Raw genomic sequence first — 20,217 nt, forward strand, 5'->3', positions numbered from 1 at the left:
GTTTCTTTTTTTGCATCTTTCATATGGCACTTTGAAAGTGAGGTTTCTGTCTTGTTTTGTTGGCACCCAAGGCCCGCAACATGTAAGTGGGTAAGGAAGAAGCACCTGAAAACTTAGTCATGCCGCCACATTTCCACTGCTAATTAACTGTAGGATTATGTAGTTTTCTACCTAAGCTTTCAAAGTTCAAATGAGTTTTTTCACCCTAACTCACAGCCCTCTCAAGACTCAGCCAGCCAGCGCGAGGGACCGACGTTTCACCCCACGGCTCTGCCAGGTCACATCTTTTTTAAAAAGTGCACCGAAGCGGCAGAGACGCCGCCGGCAGAGCGCTCACCAAGCCCCGAGCCCGGGACTGGCTTTGGGCCACGGCGACCCCAGAGCTGGACTCCTCCCGGCGCCCCGTCCCCGGCGGGAGCGGAACGGCACCGGCGGCCCTCCGCACCCGCCCGCGCTGACCTCCCGGGGACGCCGCTCACCGGAGGCTAACCCGGCCGGCCTCCCGCGCCCGCGGGCTGCTCTCGCCCGGGCCCGCCGCTCGCTCTCCCGCCCCGGGGGAGCCCCGGCGCCCCCCGCGCCCGCACGGCTCTGGGCCCGGGACCCGCCCGCAGGCTGAGGAGGGAGGGCAGGGAGGACCGGCACCCCCGACCCTACCGCCCCCTGCCCGGCCCCGCCGCCCCTACCTGGCCGCAGCGGCTCGGTGATGCTCAGCACCAGGAGGAAGAGGAGGAGGAAGGTGCCGCTGTCCGCCTTGGGCACCATTTATCCTCCGTTCATCCTCCCCCGGCGCAGCGCCACAAACCCGCGGGGAGGGACGCGAGGAGCGGCGGGAGGAGCGGCGGGAGGAGGGGCCGCCGCCGGGCCCACGGGGGGCCCCCGTCCGCACCGAGCTCTTCCCCTCCCCCGTCCGCCGCCGCCCCCGGGCGGGAGCCAGCGGCCCTGGCTGCGGCGCCGGCTGCGGCGGGAGCAGCGCGGGGGTCGGGCGGCGCCACGCTGCGGGCCGCTCGCCTGGCTCCGGCGACGCACAAGATGGCGGCCGCACCTCCCCGCCGCCTTCCCCCCCGCGCCGCCACGCCTCCCTCCCCCCCGCGCGCCGCCCGGCCAATCGGCGGGGCGGGGGCGGGGCCGAACGCCCGTATCCGCACGTGCCCCGCCCACCTACGGGGAGGGACCGGCCCGAGCGACGCGGGGGGTCGGGGGGCGCCGGCACCGGGCACGGGCGGAGGTGGCGGCGGCGGCGGCTGCGGCTGGGACGTACCGCTCACCGGCGGCCTCCGCCTCCCGGGACGGCCTCCACTGGTCCCTCTGTCCGCACGGGGATGGCCTTGCCCAGTCCCTTCCGTCCCCCCGGGGCGGCCATCGCCAGCTACCTCCATCCCCCCAGAATGGCCTCCACCGGTCCCCTCTGTCCCCACCAGGACAGCTCCCACCGGTCCCCTCTGTCTCCCGGGATGGCCATTACCAGCCACCACCATCCCACTGGGATGGCCTTTACCAGTCCCCTCTGTCCTCACCAGGATGGCAACACCAGTCCCTCCATCCCCCCAGGATGTCCTTGCCCAGTTCCCTCCATCCCCACGAGGAGGGCATCCCCTGGTCCCCTCTGTCGCCTCGGGACAGCCTTTCCCTGTCCCCAGCTGGGGTGACCTTTCCCACTCACCTCAGTCACCACCAGTCGGCCTTTCCCCATCCCCTCCATAACAGCCTCAACCAGCCTCCTCTGTCCTGCAGGACAGCCATTCCCAGTCCCCTCCATCCCCGCTGTGACAGCCTTTCCCTGCCGCTGCGGGGACTTCCCAGCCCCGTCACCCTGCCTGTCCCCACAGCACAGGAACAAAGCTCTAGGGTTTCCCCACCCCGGCAGGCTCCAAGGTTGACCATCATTTGCCTGCTTCATTAATCTGCTTCCGCCTCCCCACCGTGGGGTGAGACGGTCCCTGTTTTCACATGTCCACAGGGGTGACACCAACAAGCAGCACGTGGTGCTGGGACGTCCCCACAGCCAGGGCCCTGGTGCCGTGGCTCCCAGCACTGCAGCAGTGCCAGGGCCGGCCAGTGTTTCCATACCTCCTGGAAACACTGCATTCCGGTTCCCAGGCCCAGCCAGAGAGAAAACATGTAAAAAAACCTAATTGTGTGGCTCAGATCATTGTTAATGGCCCTGCAAATGACAGGTGCCTTTAGGAATTTGACCCTGGGTGTTGCTGCACGGCAGGCTGGGCAGGGTGGTGGCTGTCCCCGCCAGGGAGCCCAGCCTGGGGAGGTGGCACCATCCCCGGTGCCACAACTTTCCTGGTGCTGGGGGTCAGCCCAGGTGGCCTTTGGGATCAAAAGGCTGTTTTACCTTCAACATCCACTGCCGAGATTTCCTCCGATGATGGGAAGCGAAGGAGCAATGTTCGGGCAGCACGAGGGCATGGCGGCCACCCCACGGTGGCTGTTGGTGTCGCAGGGAATCGGCACCTTCCACTGCAGGGAATTCCCGCTTTTCAGTAAAATCCTACTCAGAGTCAAAGCAAAAAGCTGGGAAGCTGCCTGGGAAGTTTTTATATTTTTTTAATTTTGTTAAACTAAAGTATCTGGAAGTATCTTAAAACAAAGTGTTTTTCCACTTTTATGCTACAATGTGAAGTTTTCAAATAAAACATGGAAATTCCAGTAAGGACTATTTTCACCCAATCATATACTCCCCGTTTCCCTGTTAATACCAGTTAGTCGCTATACCCAGCGGCAAACCTCCCTTGGGGGTATTCCCAGTGGATGTACATGTACCTCTGCTCTCACATTGCTTCTGCTTCCCCCCAGCCACTGCCCGGGCCGGGCGCTGGCTGCCGAGCTGCAGGCAGGGGAACGGGGCTTCTGCCGGTTTTCTTGGGCACTCTGGCCCCGCTGGAGCTGTTGCCAGGCTCAGGTCAGCATCAGGGAGATGCTATTTCCAAAGCTAAATGTAAAGTTTAATGTGGCAGTGGAAACTGGTGCCCACAAAGAACCCAGAGCTGGGATAGCAGCAAGCGTGAGCTGCGGCTCCATCACCCAGAGCTGTGAGTCCTGCGGGGCCCCAGGAGGGCTGCGTGGCGGGGGACATGCGTGCTTGGGGACCTGCTGGAGTGCGTCACAAGCAGCAGGAGGTTGCCTGAAGATTTAGGCCAAAATCCATTTTGCTAGCTCTCATGTGCTGCCAAATACTGTCATGATCCGAGTGTCCGTGGGGACCTGAAGCGTGACATCCTCCAGCACAAAGGCACGAGCGTCAAACTCCCCAGCTTTGTTCCTCCCAAGGGATGCTGTGGGGAGAGGCTGTTCTCAACCCAGCTTCCTGCAGCCCCGCTGCACATGTTGACCCCAGATTGATCCAGGACATTCCTTATCCACCCCAAGCCCATGGCACCCCATCACTCACGTAAAAGTAAATGCCCTGCGATGCCTCCAGCACGAGAGCAGCGCTCCCCTCACAGACAGGGCACAGGCTGCTTCTCCCTGGCTTTTGACCCAAGAAAACACCTCATTTCCCCACGCCGCAGCCCAGGGTGCCCCTCTGAACAGAGGTGGGTCTGGAGCACGCACGTGTGCCAGGTGAGCACCGCAACCTGCACAGCACCTCTGAGTAACCAGGCAATAAATGGCCCAGCCACACAGGAGCACAAAGGTGAAGGGTAAGAGGCACCCATTTCCCCAGGCTGTGCCGTGCCGAGTGCTCTAATGGGATTGTCAAGGCCCTGACTGAGCCAAAGGCAGGGCCGCCCCATGCAGCCGCACTGGTCCCAAGCCCCCAGGCAGGAGGCCGAGGCACCAGGGGCTGCGTCAGGGGGAGCCGGGGGCAGCCCGATGCCCCGGGCAGGAGGAGCAAGGACGGAGCGTGCTAGCAAAAACACGTCGAACACCTCTGTCCAGGACATGTGGGAGCTGGTACGTCCCAGGCATTCCCAGTTTCCTACTGGGAACAAGCGTTTCTCTAACCAGTGTGTGCAGATCACCTGTGCCCAAAAAGCGGCAGAGAAAAGCTGCCGTGCCCAGGGGGAGCAGAGGGAAGGGGCTCACAGGGAGGGCAGCCGAACATGGCTCTCGCCCCAGCCTGACTCAGCTGGGGTTTGCAGCCGGCTGCTGTGGTGCCAGCTGCAGCGAGCTGGGATTGAGGCAACAAATGCAAACATGAGGAAGCAGGAATTGCTCCATCTCCCCCTTCCCTGAGTGAGGGGATCCATTTCCTTTATTTTGCAGAGAAATAGCCCAGTCCTCCAAAACAACAAAGTATCTCCAACTACAGCTTCCCTTCTGAGCTAAATAATCAGAGAAGTAGAAAGCAGCGCAGAGCCCCAGCCCTTACAGGAACCCGCTTTCAGGTGAATGCAAAGCTGCAGCCCCTGCATGGCCCCTGCACCATGGCAGGGGTGGCTACCTCTGCCCCAGGGAAATGCTCTTGGCCCTGAAGGTGAAGCGCAGAGGGAACCAGCTTGGGGCTCGGTGCCTTTGGGAAGTCCTGTTGCAGACTCAGCTCCATGCTGCAAGACACGGCTCACGTGGGCCACGGGGGATCAGCAAAACTAAGCTGGAGTGCAGCCTCCCGCCCCAAGGCAGTCCCCCCACCGCTCCCCTGCCCACTCCGGCCTGGCTGTTTGCTCAAAGTATGGCGTGGGGCGATTGTGAGAGTTTCTCTTCTCGCTTACCGGCCTCATCCTGTGTTGCTGCTTGTCTGCCGCTCAGCATTTTCTTACCTGTGCTCCACAAAGAAAAGAGCAGCAGTCACCTCTGGTGTAATCGTGTTTTGCTTCTTTAGGGCATCTGAGCCTGCCTTCTCCATCCGGGTTACAGCAACGCATCCCTCGTCCTCACTGGCTGTTCACTAATGGTTCTCGCAACTTTCTCTAAGAATTACATCCTGCTGCTCCCCAAATCAACCATAACCCCCCCCCTTTCCTGTCCTCTTATAAGAACAAGAATCCCTTGTGGTCCCTCATCTCCTTTCCTGCATGGAGCAAGGAGCCAAGCCCCAAACTGGACATGCAAGCACCCACAGACTCGGCACGTGATGATGTTACAGCCCCACGTCACACCACATGGCCCCAGGTCCACGGGGGCTCCCACGATTTCTTGCAAGCAGCCAGTAACCCAACACAGCCAGCCCTGCCACCCAGGAGAGCCCTGCTGCTGCTGCGGCACACCGCCAGCCGCCTCTGCGGCATTAGAGCTCTGGGTGCTATTTTGGCTGAGGGAGGAAGTGTGCTTGGGCCTTGCACATAGGAAAATGCAGATATACAGGAACAGCAAAAGGAAAATAACCCTCTGAAAAATGGGAGGAAAAAAAAAAACCAAACACAAGTAATCAAGAATCAAGATGTTTTTTCACACTGGATTTGGTCCTATAAGGCACATTATCTGCTAGGGCTACAGCAGCAAAAATACCTGGCAACAAAGAGTTTACTGATTCCCTAATTACAGATAGCAGGGGCTGAACTGCAGCAGGAAGCAGAGGCCAGACATTACAGCAGGCATTACAGGAATAGCCCATCTGAAGAGTACCACATCCCCTTCAAGAGATCCAGTTTTATAGCATTTCACTGAAAATAAATTACATTCCCAGCAAACAAGTGAAGGCCCTTCAGTCTGGCAGAATCAAGACTGTGATTTTAGTAGGGCTGTCTAGGTTAATTCACCGGAGGGCGAACACAAAACCAACACCGTCCCACAGGATATTTAATGCAATCTGCTTTTAAGCATGAATTGCACAACATGGAACTCATCATTCTCAGATATCATATTCCCCTCTCTGTTATTCCAGCTACATCTTGATATGAGCACAACCAGTTTGAAATGCCGTGGAAGACGCATGCCCCATCCCACTCCTGACCCACGTGTACATCCCATACACGGTCCCTCAAACACTGCCCAGCCTTTACATGCATCCCATGCCCAAAAGAGAGAGCTCCCGCACCCAGCGAATGGGTACGAATCATCTAAAAAGAAGATGGAGGAGATCAGGCACCGGGCTTGCGACATGCATGCTGATCACCGCCTGCTTCCACACATCCAGCCCATATAACCCTCCCCAAAATAACCCTCCTCTAATTACTTTTTCCTATGGGGCCCAGTCTTGCTACATCCATAGCCAAATTTGGTGTTTCTGATACCTCTCTCTGGGTCACCTCCATCTCACCAGGTTCCACGCCCCAGGTGGTCCCCATGCTCCTCCTCAATCACCTGTGAAGCTCAGCCATTTCCCCAGGGCCCTCTGTAGGGGTCCAGCAGCTACCAGTTACCTGCTGCATCTGGCCATCTCTCATGTCATGTCTACTCCTTTCTCCTGGTCTGTTCAGTGACCCAAACTGCAGGGCAGGGCCTGACCATCTGCCTGCGTACCCTCACAGAGAGGTCCTAAATTTCACGGAGATAAGCAGATGGTGTGATCATATTTAAATAAATAATCAGTTTTTAAAATTACCTAAGAACTTCATTGTTATTTAGCCAGTTCAGTCCTTAAGGAACATCTCTGAAAGCACGTAAACATTAGTAAATGGATTCTCTTTATATTCATTCACGAGTACCTGAGAATAATTTTTTTGCTTAAAGAAAAAACTTAGCCTTCAATTATTTCTGAACTAAAAAAAGCAAAAATTACTAATTCCTTGCAGTCACGATTCCTACCAATGCCACGTTGATCAATTGATTTTTACAAAGTGCACTATAAAAACTGAGTCCCTTGGAACGGTTTTTCACAGTCAGGGACATGAGTTTTGGAAGTGGCAGTGGAAACCGCACAAGAGGAAGCTCCCCACCAAGACAAACACAGCATCAAACACCCCAGACATTACAGAAGGCTGCAGGCACTGCTCAAAGAGCTGCGTAAGATTTTCCATGGATGTTCCCTCAGTAAAACATCACCTGATTATAGCAAATGTCAAGACTGCCAAGTGTTACACAGGCTGTCTTGTACTCAGGCGTGGTGCAAGAAGTGTACACATCTGGCTACGCCTGCCTCCTGCTAAAAGGTGCTCAGTGCTTGTCCAGGCTGATCACACCACACAAGTGCTCGTCCCACACTCAAAGGTCAGCTCATACTGGAGCAACCACAGCTCTGAGTGCAGGCTATGTATGGTTAAAACTGCTCTTCATTTTTCTGGCTAATTATAAAAATTAGCCAGAAGTTTCAAAGAATGGGAGGAAAAAAAACAAAAAGCCCCAGTGCAGCTGTCAGAAGTACCACTTCTGTTCTTCAGAATGACATTGTCATCCATGCTGGTGGACGAAGCAGGATTGTCCCTAGCCCCTGCGTTGTGAACATCAACATCATCAAGTCTATGGAGTCACACACATAGCAGCTGTAAAAACAAATTTGAAAAAGCTGAAATCAACGCAAAGCAAAAATTCCCAGAGGCTGATTACAGTGAAGCAATCAACATGCAAAACAGTAATCCTCAGAGCCCTTCCGAGGAAGGTGTTGGTGTGAGCCTTTCTCAAGAACACCAGAAGCTAGAAGTCAAAACATAACTCCCCCACTGAGTAAGGGTTTAAGAAAAAGCCAGCTGCAAAGCCCACAAAAGCCAATCATCAGAGCTACAAAATGGAGGGGCTGGATGAACAACAAGGAAATGAACTTAAGAGAAGTCACCTCCTTCCCCTAACAAGTCCGTGAGGAAAAAACCAAACAGTTCTTGAACACAGCCCCGGTGAAGACAAGAAAAGCAGCATCCCATCCCTTTTGAGGAAAGCTGGCTGACGAGGAGCAAGGCCACCACACATCAGAAGCAAGCCCACGTGGGGCTTGAAAGATCATCCGAGACATACAAAAAGACAACAGACAAAGTTTCACCTGACTAACGTGAATAAATATAAAAAGACTTATGTACATTTTAAGAAAGAAAAACATTTAAGCTACTTCCATCCTGTTAGCAAAACTAAAGATAAAGATCATTTTATGAAGAAGGCAGAGCACAACCGATGTCTCTCAGTGACTTGATGTTGTTTTTCCCTGGATGACATCATCCAGTAGATTTATAAAAGAACTGAAAGGTCCTTCCAAGTGCCCCACGCAGGGCAGCTGCCTGTGACATCACACAGTGGCCAGCGCTGGGGTGCGCGGCCAGCGCTGGGGTGCCCGCCTGCCCGCCGCACCAGCACCAGGCCAGCCACCATGCTGCGTGGGCTCACCACCTGCCACCACGCATGATGCACGCCAGCACCAACTCATGCAGCTCCCCCCAGCTCTCCCACCATGGATGATGCTGTGGTGCTTGGAAAGAAAGGCTACAGCCTGAGCAACACGCTAGGACAAGGCTCTTACGGCAAAGTAAAATCTGCCTACTGCGACCGGCTGAAATGCAACGTGGCCGTCAAGATAATCGACAAGAGGAAAACTCCTCGAGACTTCCTGGAAAGATTTCTCCCCAGGGAAATAGAGGCTTTGAGACGTTTGCACCACCCCTCAATCATCAAAACCTATGAGATTTTTGAGACATCAGCCGGGAAAGTGTACATTGTGATGGAGCTGGGGAAGAAGGGAGACCTCCTGGACTACATCAAGATCACGGGAGCTATGAAAGAGGACATCGCTCGCACCAAGTTTCAGCAGTTGGCTTCTGCCATCAAGCATTGCCATGACTCGGACTTCGCTCACAGGGACCTGAAATGTGAGAACATCCTTCTCGATGAAGACCTCAACATCAAGCTGTCAGACTTTGGCTTTTCCAAATCCTTGTCTCGGGATGAAAACGGAAGAACTATTCTCAGCAAAACCTTCTGCGGGTCTGCTGCGTACGCAGCCCCTGAAGTGCTACAGGGCATTCCTTGTGACCCCAGGATTTCTGACATATGGAGCCTGGGTGTCGTCCTGTATACAATGGTCTATGCTTTAATGCCATTTGATGATTCCAATGTCAGGAAAATGATTTGTATTCAGAAACAACACAGGATTCCCTTCCCCCACTCAAAATACCTGACTGTAGAGTGCAAGGACCTCATTTACCACTTGCTCCAGCCCAACGTGTCTCAGAGGTTGTGCATAGACGAAGTTTTGAAACACTCATGGGTGCAGACTCCAAAATCCAGGATCCCTTCCCCTCTGCCGGCTTCAGAAGAGGGTGAGTGTTCCCAAAACCTGCATGAAGGGAAGCCTGAGCACAAGCAGCAAGCCAAATCCCATTCTGCAGAAGGGGAAGGAGAGGAGAAGGAAACGGGATCCTCTTAAGGATGGCTGGTTTTAACAATATCACAAAGTTGATCTAACTTGTGAACTGCTGGTTCTCAACTTCAGTTTCTCTGGACCCTTTCAGCAATAGTCCTCGTCTTTTGCTTTATAGAGTATAGCAACAGAAGACACAGTACATCTGCTGATGTGAATGAAGAGCTTAACACTATTATTCTCAAAAGAACTGCCTCTGATATGGTTTGCGGGGATGAGAAGTTACTGTCAAAACACATTGGAAAGTTTCTTTCGGTGCTGCTGACACTTAACAACTCTTACGCTCACGTTTCTCAAGTTCCTGACTACACTGGCTGCAGAATTCACACGTGCATCAATCACATTTGGATTCAGTAAGTAAGAGGGCAGGTTATTAGGAAGTGTGAACTGATTTCTGAAACACTATGCACACTGTTTTCATAACGTACCAACTCTCTTGACAGGCCCACTGTATGTTCAAGAGCGTCAGTTTAAACTCCGCTTAAATTAAAGAGAAGCCCTCTAAAATTCCGGGTCATGTCTCAGTATATACACGGTTGTATCCCCTCTTCTGCAAGGTACAAAACCAAAGAAGTTTGACAAGCTGGAAGAAAGTCCAGTTCAATCTTTTAGGAAGGCTTTCCACATTTTATAAATAGACATGTCTGTACAGAAACGTATTTAAATGCATGGCCATCTTAAAAAGAGAAATATATCTTTAAAAAATTATCACTGTTTTCCAAGAGTCCAGAATCTTCTCTGCCATTGCAGGAAGCACCCTTTTGCTACAGTAGCCCTGCGCATCCCACTGATGCAGTTCAAAGGGAAATTATTCCACAGCAGGAGACACTCTGCTTCCAAAAAGCACATCACAGGCTATTTTAGCTATATAGTCTAGAGTAGTGCTGGTCCCAGATCTTGTAACCACTGGCTTCCTTCTGGCAGCTGTATCTAGACGCCCCTTACTACCGACGGCTCACAACATCCAGTTTGCAGACAGCTGAGCACAGCCAGTTCGCTATCGCCTTGCTGGTCACTGGAATATTCAGAAGAAATCAGATGCCTTCCTTCTTTTAGGAAGCTGCAGTAAATTGTCTGTGATCGATGTGGTATCCTGAGATACCGGCGTCTGAGATACTGTCCTAGACTGTGGGGTGCTTGTGGGTGTATGAGGCCCACTTGCTGGGGTCTTGTAACCAGGAGTTCCTGTGTGGGCTGGGGAAGGAGTATAGCTGGCTCGCAGGGCTTTGTCGGTATATTTACTTGCAGTCCTGTTTACTAGTCTTTGCAAAGCTGGTGACATTGCTGGGCTTAGTCCTTTCGGAGTGAGGCTGGAATAGAATAAGCAGGTTTAAAAAATTTTACAGTAAAAATCTGCCATTTATCAGGAAAAGCATCAATGCTTCCACAGGCAAGCTCAGCGTCCAATCCCCCCACAGACCAGACCCACTGGCTGCAGAAGTCATTCTGCCTGCAGGTAAACGCAGCCTGTCTCTCTAGAGAGACAAGTGACAGAGAAACCTCCTACATCCCTCCCAAACCTGAGTGGCACTGCCTGCCTTCTCCTGTGAGCCTGTTCCATCCTTCCCGTGACCCAGCCAAACAAGCCTTATCATGTCTCCTCTTTGCAGCGAGGCAAGACACCAGTCCAGATGCGTTGCAGGGTGGCTGTAGGGCAGAACAGATTTAATGCTGACAAGAGGGAGTATCAGGGACAGCCACCAGCCACCTTCCCTCGGGAATTAATTTTTTTAATTTCTAAAAAATTTAGTTTGACTGTACCTCTTCCTGCTTCCAGTACTCTTATCATTCCTCTCTTTCTACATACATTGATTTAAATGTCATCAGAAAACACCCATCCCCAGTTCTGCTGTCAGAACAGAATTCTCACCTGGCCAAGTTTTCTGTCACTTTTCGAAGTGCCTCCTGCTTCTTTGCTCGGTTTTTAGCTGCCACTTCATTGGCCATCTTGAGTCCTAACCTCTCACGGCGCCCAGGCTCCAGGATCTATAAATGCATCACAAAGTTCACTCACCAAGGCATATGAGTGTTGCATAAATGAGTCAAAGCACCTTCACTGTTGGATTCCAGCCTACAGGGATCTAAACCGGGGAGAAGTGGGGTCAGCCCACACCTCTCTGCTGCTATATAAAAGCCAGAGAGGACACAGAGGGACCTTCAACCTGCCTTAGCAAGTAACAAAAATGGTAAAACCAGTTCAGTCAAGGAAACAGCCATTACCTCTGGCATTTCCTCCTGCTGTCTCTCCTAGACAAACAATGTCACCCGTGTCTTGCCTAGCCTGGCCTGTAGCCAGCCAGCTCTCAGGCAAACAGAGACATCACTAAACAGCAGGAGAACCAGTCAAGGGCTTCGGAGTCCGACAAAACAGAGGCACATACAGCAAATTACACCTTTCTTAAACTAAGAGTCTCAGCTCACATTCAATGACACCAGCAGAAGACAGGTGGCATGCAGGTGCCATTAGCAAAGCCAGAGCACCTTTTCTACTCTCAAGCGATAAACCTGCCTCAGGCTGTGACAGCCAGAGGATCAAGACAGAGGGAAATCCTGCAATTTCTACCCATTCATACATTAAAATCAGAGAAATCAGGCATCTCTTCAGCTTCCTCTGAAAGCCCCTCTGTCTGGGCCCGCCATCAGATATTGAGTCTCACTCTCCTGCCAACAGTGTGTGTTCCACCTCAGGTATCTCCACCAAGTAGCTTTCATGTGGAGCCATGTCCACCTCCACCCTCCAAGCAGAACCTAGATTATTAGTCTCAAGGACTGGGAACACAGCCCAGAGATGTGTCACATTCCCACAACAATGTTAATCTATTAGTTACTCACTTGCCTTTCCCTTCTTAGTCCTTCCCCCCAAAAAAGAATGACGTGCTGACTCCTGACATGAAATACCTTGAAGGCTGGTCCAGGTGTTCTGTCCACATATGGCGTTTCTGACCCCTCTAGACGCAAAGGGGTGCTTTCGATTTCACCCCATGTCATAAAAGGAGATTCATTCACACCTAAAAACAAATTTAAAAAGTCATGCTTATGCAAGACATTTGACTATTCGTTCACCGCAAAGAAATCCAGAGAAGCAAATTATGAAATGCAGCAAATTCATCCACGCACAACGGAGCCCCTCCACAGCAGAGGAAATGACAGCCAATGTTGAATAGTAACATGTGGTTCCCATTAACAGGGCATGACCTTAAACTCAGAGGATTGCCTGTGGCTGTGTCACCCTCTAAGTAACAACACCCAAGCACTCTCCTTTCCATGTGTTTATTTTTCCATTTAGTGAGCTTTTGCTTAGTGACACTTTCATTTTTTCCTCTACAGTACTAGTCTTCCCCTCTGCTATTGTATGAAAATTCCTTCAACACGGGGAACTGTTTAAAAGCAGGGAAACAGGCAGAGGACTCAAGATACGCGTAGTAGCCAAACGTACCCTCAATTCATCTTGAGGCTAGCCTGTACCAAACAGTGACTGCACTTGTCTAACAGCCACAACTGCAGAATAGATTCTAAGAGCCCGATTAAGTCACTGGCTAGAAAATCCTGCTGTCCAGGGTTTGGAAAAGGCATTTACAAAGGAGAAGGGAGGTGCGCTCCAAATGCCACCTACAGGCTAGCCTCAGCATGTTCACCTTTTAGCATAGTAACAAAAAACAGGGAAACGTAATGGCTGATGAAGAACAGCTAAAAATTCAGATACCACATTTCAACTGGAAGAAAAATAATGTTTGTTCTAACTGAAAGTATCCTGAGGCTAATACATCTGAACAAAAAGAATCTATAAGACATAAGTGTATTCAGACAAAGGAAGAATCTAGAAAGCGGTAGACCTGGAGGAAAACAGCAGGTTAGACTGTGAAGGAAGTGAGATATGCCACATCCCTATGAGCCAGGCTGAACCATCACTCAGCAAACGACTGGATGCACTGACACGAACGCTCCTCATTTTGAAAAATGAGCACCTAAACTTGTTGGAAGATTAATGTTTGTGAAACGTTTGAGTTCTTATCTCTAAGCTCTAGAGAAGCATTACCCGGGGATACGACAAGCAGACACAGCACCCCAGTTGCCTAGGAGGGCTCACCGCCATCTAGATGATTCCTAAGCAATGGCACGGCAGCTTGCGCAGAGCCTCTCGGGTACAGCGTGACTTCTCTTGCCAGTGTATTGGACTAGGATTTAAGGACTGCATCAAGCTGGCATACACGGTACACGAGAAAGTCAGCAGTCTGTATATGTTCATGAGACATATACAGACTGAAGGCTTACCTCCTTGTCTAAACCAACGATGATACCCCAGTGTTGAACAAACAGAGCATCAAAATAAGTGCAGTAGCAGTCCTCCTACATCATAAAAAATAAAAAAAAAGTCTTACCAGGGGCAGGAGAGGGGGTAGCCACAAATCCATATCCATTCACTTTTGGAGACTCTTGGGGTATCAGTTCTTTCCCATCTGGTCCCACTTTGCCCTGTTTGTACTGAAATAAAAAAGATAATGCCATTCATGTGGAGAAGGATGTGAGTCAGCTGTATCTAGCACACACACAGTTCTCCTGGTTGATGAACAGCACCAGAGGGCAGCGTCTAGCAAGGTTTTAGTCAAAAGTAGTAAAATTATCCAACCTGAGCATTGAGGGCTGCAGCTTGTTGGAGCTGTGATTTGCTCACGGCTTGGCTAAAAGGGTCCTTCACAAAACGGGTGTTTCGATGGACAACTTCCCTGGGCTTCTTAAACACATCATCCTCATCAGGCACACCTTGAAAAGCAAAACGTCTTTTAAGAAAGGGCTCAGGTAACACTAGGCAGCGTGCTCTAAAGCTCCCAACAAACATAACACTTGCCACACATTCCTACACAACACAGAATCCATCAGCAATTGCAGTGTGTATCTCTAGCAATTTAGAAAAAAATTTGCACTAGATACACGCTTTATAACACCTGAAATCTATAAATTAAGATCAGATTTTTTTTTTTTTTAAGAAAACAGTCAACCAGACTTTCTTTTCTCTACTTCAAATTTTGGCTTGCAAAAATTATCAATTGCACATTTATAGCCAAAAAGAAAACTGCGTTTACAAAATGATGTAGTTTTCTATAGCAACCAAGGGACCAATAAGCTCAAGGAGCACTCTTTGAGCAGAAGCAAAGAATGAATAAAGATGACAAGAAAGTCATAAGTAAGATAGACCAAACTGGAAAGAGCTTTGGCTCCTGAAAACAAGTGCTTCTGTAATACAGATAACGAGCCTCTCAATGACAAATAGAACGTGAACAAAGGTCCAAAGAAAGAAAAGAAGAAGAAAAAAAAAGACAAAAAAAAAAAGACTTTTTTAAACAACTTTACATATCTGAGTTTCACAGAAGAAAAAGTGCAGTATTACCAGTAAGAGCTGCTCAGTCATCTACAGAAGCGCTGTAAGTGCTGTTTGGAGTCAACCCACCTTGAACTAATGTGTCTCCTGACAAACCTGCATGCCTCACCTGTCGGATAATACATGAGGGTGTTTCGAGCCGTGTACTCCCAGGTCTCCAGTCCAGCTTTCACATTCTCCAGAGCTTGCTGCTCTGCTGAAGGAAGTGCCAGGCTCTCATTTTGTCGCTGAAAGGGCGATGGAAAAAAAAATTAAAAAAGAAAAAAAATATCAGGTCTGAAACAGACTCCTGCAATCTTTTAAACAGGCATAGACAACTTGGAGAGCTCAATCACGAGCTCAGCTACCTGCCCTAGCACACTTTGCATCTAGCACGGCAAAAGCACTCTCTCTCTGGCAAGCGGTATTTGAGAAACCATCTGATTTCCAGGTGAGCTTGCAAACAACAACTCCACATGAAGTTCTGGTATAAAATCAAGTGAGAACTAAAGAATTAACTTCTCAGAAAGATTATGTTTATGACTTTGTTTATTACATCTTGTGACAACACTTGTGATGGTTCAAATTTTTTTGTTTTTTTTCTCTATCTACTAATCAAAATTCAAATGAAGTATTCAGTGCTAAAAAAAAGGGAAGAGCAACATATGACATTTATATCTAATATAAAGGCAGTCTACAAGGCTTTGGCATGTAACCTTGGGAGAATATTTGTACCATCTTAGTCTCTCGCAAACTGTATTAGCTGAGGCAAGCAGTAACAAAAGAACAGACACTTCTTCGATCCTTAGTCAGAGGGTTTTCAAACATTTCCATAGGCAGTACAGGTATGGAAGCATTTGACGTATTCACACGATTACTTGCATGCTGTTACCAGCATACTAGTATCACTGATACCGAAAAGAAACTAATAGAATGCAGTCAGCCACCGATAAGTGACTCCATTTTAAAATTTCACGCTAATTAAACTAGACAATTACTGCCAGAAGCTGTATATTAAAGACATGAACGGGTGTTCTTTAATAGGTATCGTCCATATACATTTAAATAGCAGTATTGTCACTGAATATGTTAAATGAGGCATAGCGAAGTTGTCTGCTACACAAACAGGCATGCTGTGCAAGGAGATGCAGGGTCTGAACAACGTGCTGGCTGACAGGAAGACATACAACATCAGCACAAGACCGGCTCCGGCAGTTTCACCTTGACCTGAAACAAGCCCTGTGCTTTGGGAATGTTCTCCTGCTGCCTCCCTTTTAATTCTGGATGAAAGCATTCAAGTAAAGAAGATGCATAAGGAGCCACAGAGGACATTTTTATTGTAACAGACTCCAAGGTTTTACATTAGCTGGGATAAAAACATAACACTCACTCACAACAGCAGCAGTAAACACTCATGTGTCAGTGCCAAACTTCATTAAAAGGCACGGCAGCTCATATCCATCACTGACACATCTGGCAACAGTGCCAGCTGCTCATTGCTGATGGAGAAAGATTGACGAGGCAGCCCCAGAACAGCTCCTGAACCTCCCACAAAGCTAGCTGAGGAAGACAGCACAGCCAGCCATACTGTGTACAGTACTTTACTTCAGCAGCTGAATGGATTATTACTGATAATAGAAACAGAAAACTGAAATAAGAAAAACAATCTAACTGCAAATAATAAAGGGCTGACGGACAAACAACAGGAACTGTTCTCAGCTGCTCTCCTTGGTGTTGCTGCTGATGGAAGAGACTGCCAAGAACAGCAATACTTGCACTTAGTGAAATGCTTCGTAGTCTCAAAGCTTTAGGAAGAGACAGATCCTCAGCAACTATGTCAACACTGTTCTTGCATGATGGGGAAAAAATAGGACTGCAAAAGGAAGCAATGAGCTGCCACAGGACCCAGGAAACTCGGGCTTAGCTCAGATTTAGATGTGATCACCCCATGCACCTATTATTCAAAATCAAGACCTTTCTATTCTTATTCAGCAATATGAGTAATTCAACAGTCTAATGCAATAGCCCCATGCTCAGAACCAACGAATTCTCATCTGTATTTATAGCAGGATTCGAAAACAGAAGGTAAGATAATATTCTATTTAATCAAACAAGAAAGAAATACAGTAAAATGGTATTTCCCTGATGTGTCACTTTGGAAGAACAGAGATACAGCTGAGCCATTTCCCTACCTGGGCATACTCCTCTTCTGCGCTGTACAGCCAAGCATGCTTGACTTTCTCCTTCTCTTTGGCCACTTCCATGATCTGCTCAAACGAAGCATTATCTTCACTTGTGTGTTTTGCTAAGAAGCTGTCCAGACTGGGAAGTGCATCTTTATCATCTTTTTCTCCTTCTCCTAACAAGAGGAGGGAAGAAGCCTGAGAAAGGTTAATTCTTTCCTTTTTACGAGAGCGCTATATATAACTCTTAGTCCCTTCTGACAGTGAGCCTTCTACAGACTCACTAATAATTAACATGAAGCTTAGTGAAAAAAAAATATACATACGCAGAGTGGTACAATAATAAATTCTTTTTTGGAAGACATATAACCAACTTTCACATAAAACCTTTTATGGCATTTATAGTTATTTGTGTTAAAGGCAAAAAGCACAAGTGGCCAGCTGCTAGCAGACATTTTTAATATACTATATGAATAGATCTGCCCCTACAATCTTTGCTTACTTACAGATTTAATTTCAGGTGACACAGGAAAAATTTACTGCCTTCAAATGGATCAACTGAGTTAAGAATTTACACAGCCATAAAGAGACCCATAACTGAGAATTCACACACGTGATGTAAAACATTACATCCAGTTCAACTTCCGAGTGATCATTCTCACCTACTAGAAGGTTAAAGGAAACTGCTTAAACATCTGCGAAATACCCAAAACATTTACAGGGGATAGAGCTCACAAAAGTATTTTCCTGCTGCTGAAGAATTCAGCTAGAAAAACATAATTCTCCTACCTTCCTCTGCAGCTTTGATGCCAGCTTTGGATTTATTCCCCGGTGGAAGACCACCTGGATGCACTTCTGGGGTTTCAAACGTGGCTGGAGTAACATCTGTAACAGGAAAAAAGGCTCACATGGTTACTACAGCACGGAACAGGACACTTGCTGTGACATCTTCCACCATAGTAAGGGTCATGTGCCAAACCAGTCACAGAAGACATATCAAGAGAAGAAGATTTTAATTAAAAAGTTGTGAAAAGACTCCAAAATATTTTATTCAATTCTGTCCCAACCACTGAACAAGATTTTGCTCTTATCTAAGACATTATTTTTCTCCTGCTGGGAAAAATTCACAAGAGAGCCACAGCCCAGTATATTACCACCCTATATACGGCTTTAACCAACAGAAGCAAGCAGCAGCGTAACAATCCTAACCTAGGCCAGGGCCAGCACCTACAGTAGGGGAGGAAGGAAAATCACTTGGTGACCCATGCCCTTCGCCACAAGAAAGCTAGTTACCTGAACCCCACCATGAGAGCTCAGCCCGGGACTGCGCTTTAGTATAAGAAACACCCGAACTTGAAGTGAAACCAAATGTACAACAGGGCATTGGATGCCTGCTAGGCGAACCTCTGAGCTCCAACACCTTCCAACACCTTCTGTCCCAATATATGAAAATCTTACACATCTGTAGATGTAACAAGAACCCCTCAAACTATAATAAGGATTCAAAACATAGCTTAGAGTTTCTGGTAGTATAATATTGCACGTTAGAGCACGTAACGTTCCCTAGGGAGCAGGAACTTGGCAAAAGATGCCTTGAGGAATGGTTATTCAATAGCTGTTTTTCCAAAACCATTCCCTCAAGAAGAAATTATTAGACACCATCAAAGAGAAATTCACCATCAGCCATCAGATACTGGTTACTGCCCAATCTGGTATCCTAACTCCCATGCAATGCCAATCCTGATTCTCTAGGATAAGCACTGCCTGCACCAAGTTAGATAAACAGGAGCAGTAATATTAGATATAAAAGCTTTATGTCCCAGTGAGCCATTTCTTACAGGGTGCAGGTGTGTCCCTCGATGATTTACCCAAGGAGGAACCAAATTTGATAGCAATTTGTCTCATTTTCTCCAAGTCACCGTTTTCTTCAGCCTCCAGATATTCCTTCTGCGCTCGCAGCTTCTCCACATCAGGAAAGAAGTCTCGCTGAATGATTTTCTCTAAACTCTACAAAGAGAAAGACAACTGCAAGGCCGCGCTGGCACACCTCGGAGTGCCGGCTCGGCGCGGCGCCAGCCGCACACAGCGCAGGGACAGACAGCCCACGGGCGCTTCAAGCCGAGGCTGGGCCGGTGGCAGCGCGCTGATAGCTGTCGCCGCAGGAGGTGCAGGCGCCCAAGGGGCGGCCCCACAGCGGCCTCGTCCTCAGGCCCGACCGGCAGCCGGGGTTACAGCGGGCAGTGGCCGCGGGCGGACCCGAGCCTGGCCCCGCCGCGCCGGCAGCCGCTCGCCCAGGCCCAGGCCCAGGCCCGAGCCCAGGCCCAGGCCCAGGCCCGCCGGCCTACCTCGATGTAGGCCTCCTCATCCAGGATCTTCTTCGGGCGCCTCGGGGCCGGCGGGGTCGCCTCCTTCCCCGTCGCCACGGCGGTGCCCGCGGCGGCAGCGGGCACCAAGGCGCCGGCGGAGGCCGCTGGAACCACCGTCCCCTCCATAGCGCCGGGGGCCCGGGCGGCCGGCGAGCGCCCTGACCCTCCTCAGCCGCCGTCGCCAACGCGACGCGCCGTGACGTCACGCCGCCGCGCCACGGGGAGCCGGAACGCCCCGGAGCCACCGCCCCGCCCAGGAGAGACGCACGGAGCCCAGCGCGCGGCGACCAGCGCGCCCCCTACCGGCCCGGAGGACCCGCTCCGTGACAACGGCGCGACCTCGGCCCGGGGGGGCGGCGGCGGCCTCACGGCCTGGGCTCTGCCGGGCCGCCGGGGACTGCGGCCGGGAGACCGGGCCCCGGCCTGGGGGCAGCCGCGGGGGGCGCAGCCTGTCCCTGCCGGTGCAGGCCGGGGTGAGGCCTTTGCACCCACAGGCCGCGCGTTGGGTCTCTCCCCCCCAGCACCACCCCCGGCCGCCCTCAGGGCCCCTCAGAAACTCCCCGGGGAGCGGGGACGACCGCCTGGGTGCTCGAGGGCTGTGGAAGGCCTCCCCGGGGCCTCCCCCAGGCGAAGGCGAAGGCGGGGAGCAGGCACCGCTGGCAGGCATGGCCAGGGCCCCCCACCGCCGGCTCTCCACAGCACGCACAGAGGTGACGGGGACAATTTTATTTGTCTCACTGCTTTACAGGACGTGGTTTCTCCTCAGCCCTGCCAGGGACATGGACACCGCTCGCACTGACAGGGAACCGGCACGGGCTGGCCGCGGAGGTGAGCTGATCGCTCACTGTGCCAACCCCTGTCACCACAACCGATGGATCGCCTCTCCCACGGGCTGTAGGGAAAAATCCGTGTTTCTGTGTGAAGGAACACATCGCCTGTTCAGTAAGCTCAACCCCAAAAGCAACTCTAAATGCCATCGAGGCGCTGAAACATTCATTTCCAGGATATTTTGCCATCGAGGTGATGAAAATAGGAAACATTCATTTCCAGGATATTTCGCAATTCTATAGTAGTTTAAACAAGCACAAATTCTACCTGCACAGAGCAAAGACAAGAAGGGGAGTCCCCCCTTCTCCTGAA

The 20,217-nt window shown here is 50.5% G+C and overlaps 3 protein-coding genes across 8 annotated transcripts in view; 1 reads left to right on the forward strand and 2 right to left on the reverse strand.

The window, feature by feature from the left end:
- DGCR2 (DiGeorge syndrome critical region gene 2) overlaps positions 1-1,021 on the reverse strand; it is a 49,926-nt gene extending 48,905 nt beyond the window's left edge. Inside the window, exon 1 of one of the 5 annotated variants that reach the window (XM_075167936.1) lies at positions 684-1,021. In XM_075167936.1, coding sequence (XP_075024037.1) covers positions 684-762 — 79 coding nt within the window. In that variant the 5' untranslated portion in view covers positions 763-1,021. The remainder of the gene's footprint in view (positions 1-683) is intronic. The other 4 variants (XM_075167938.1, XM_075167937.1, XM_075167942.1 and 1 more) reach the window with 4 other exon arrangements.
- Positions 1,022-5,320: 4,299 nt separating this feature from the next.
- ESS2 (ess-2 spliceosome associated protein) lies at positions 5,321-19,289 on the reverse strand. Of its 2 annotated transcripts, XM_075167946.1 has the most exons (11): positions 19,057-19,281; positions 18,550-18,718; positions 17,501-17,596; positions 16,721-16,887; positions 14,659-14,776; positions 13,800-13,933; positions 13,552-13,654; positions 12,071-12,180; positions 11,043-11,158; positions 10,711-10,819; positions 5,321-10,482 (listed from the first exon to the last, which is right to left on the reverse strand). In XM_075167946.1, the coding sequence occupies exons 1-11, from the start codon at positions 19,201-19,203 to the stop codon at positions 10,411-10,413; spliced, it is 1,341 nt and encodes a 446-aa protein (XP_075024047.1). In that variant the 5' UTR covers positions 19,204-19,281; the 3' UTR covers positions 5,321-10,410. The 2 variants fall into 2 exon arrangements, with proteins under 2 accessions (XP_075024047.1, XP_075024046.1); XM_075167945.1 differs by lacking the exon at positions 10,711-10,819 and having other exon boundaries at positions 19,057-19,289.
- On the forward strand, positions 8,207-9,178 carry TSSK2 (testis specific serine kinase 2). Its single transcript, XM_075167947.1, has one exon. The coding sequence runs from the start codon at positions 8,207-8,209 to the stop codon at positions 9,176-9,178; it is 972 nt and encodes a 323-aa protein (XP_075024048.1).
- Positions 19,290-20,217: the final 928 nt, after the last annotated feature.

The sequence above is a fragment of the Calonectris borealis genome, chromosome 18 (assembly GCF_964195595.1).
Source record: "Calonectris borealis chromosome 18, bCalBor7.hap1.2, whole genome shotgun sequence".
Taxonomy (NCBI): domain Eukaryota; kingdom Metazoa; phylum Chordata; class Aves; order Procellariiformes; family Procellariidae; genus Calonectris; species Calonectris borealis.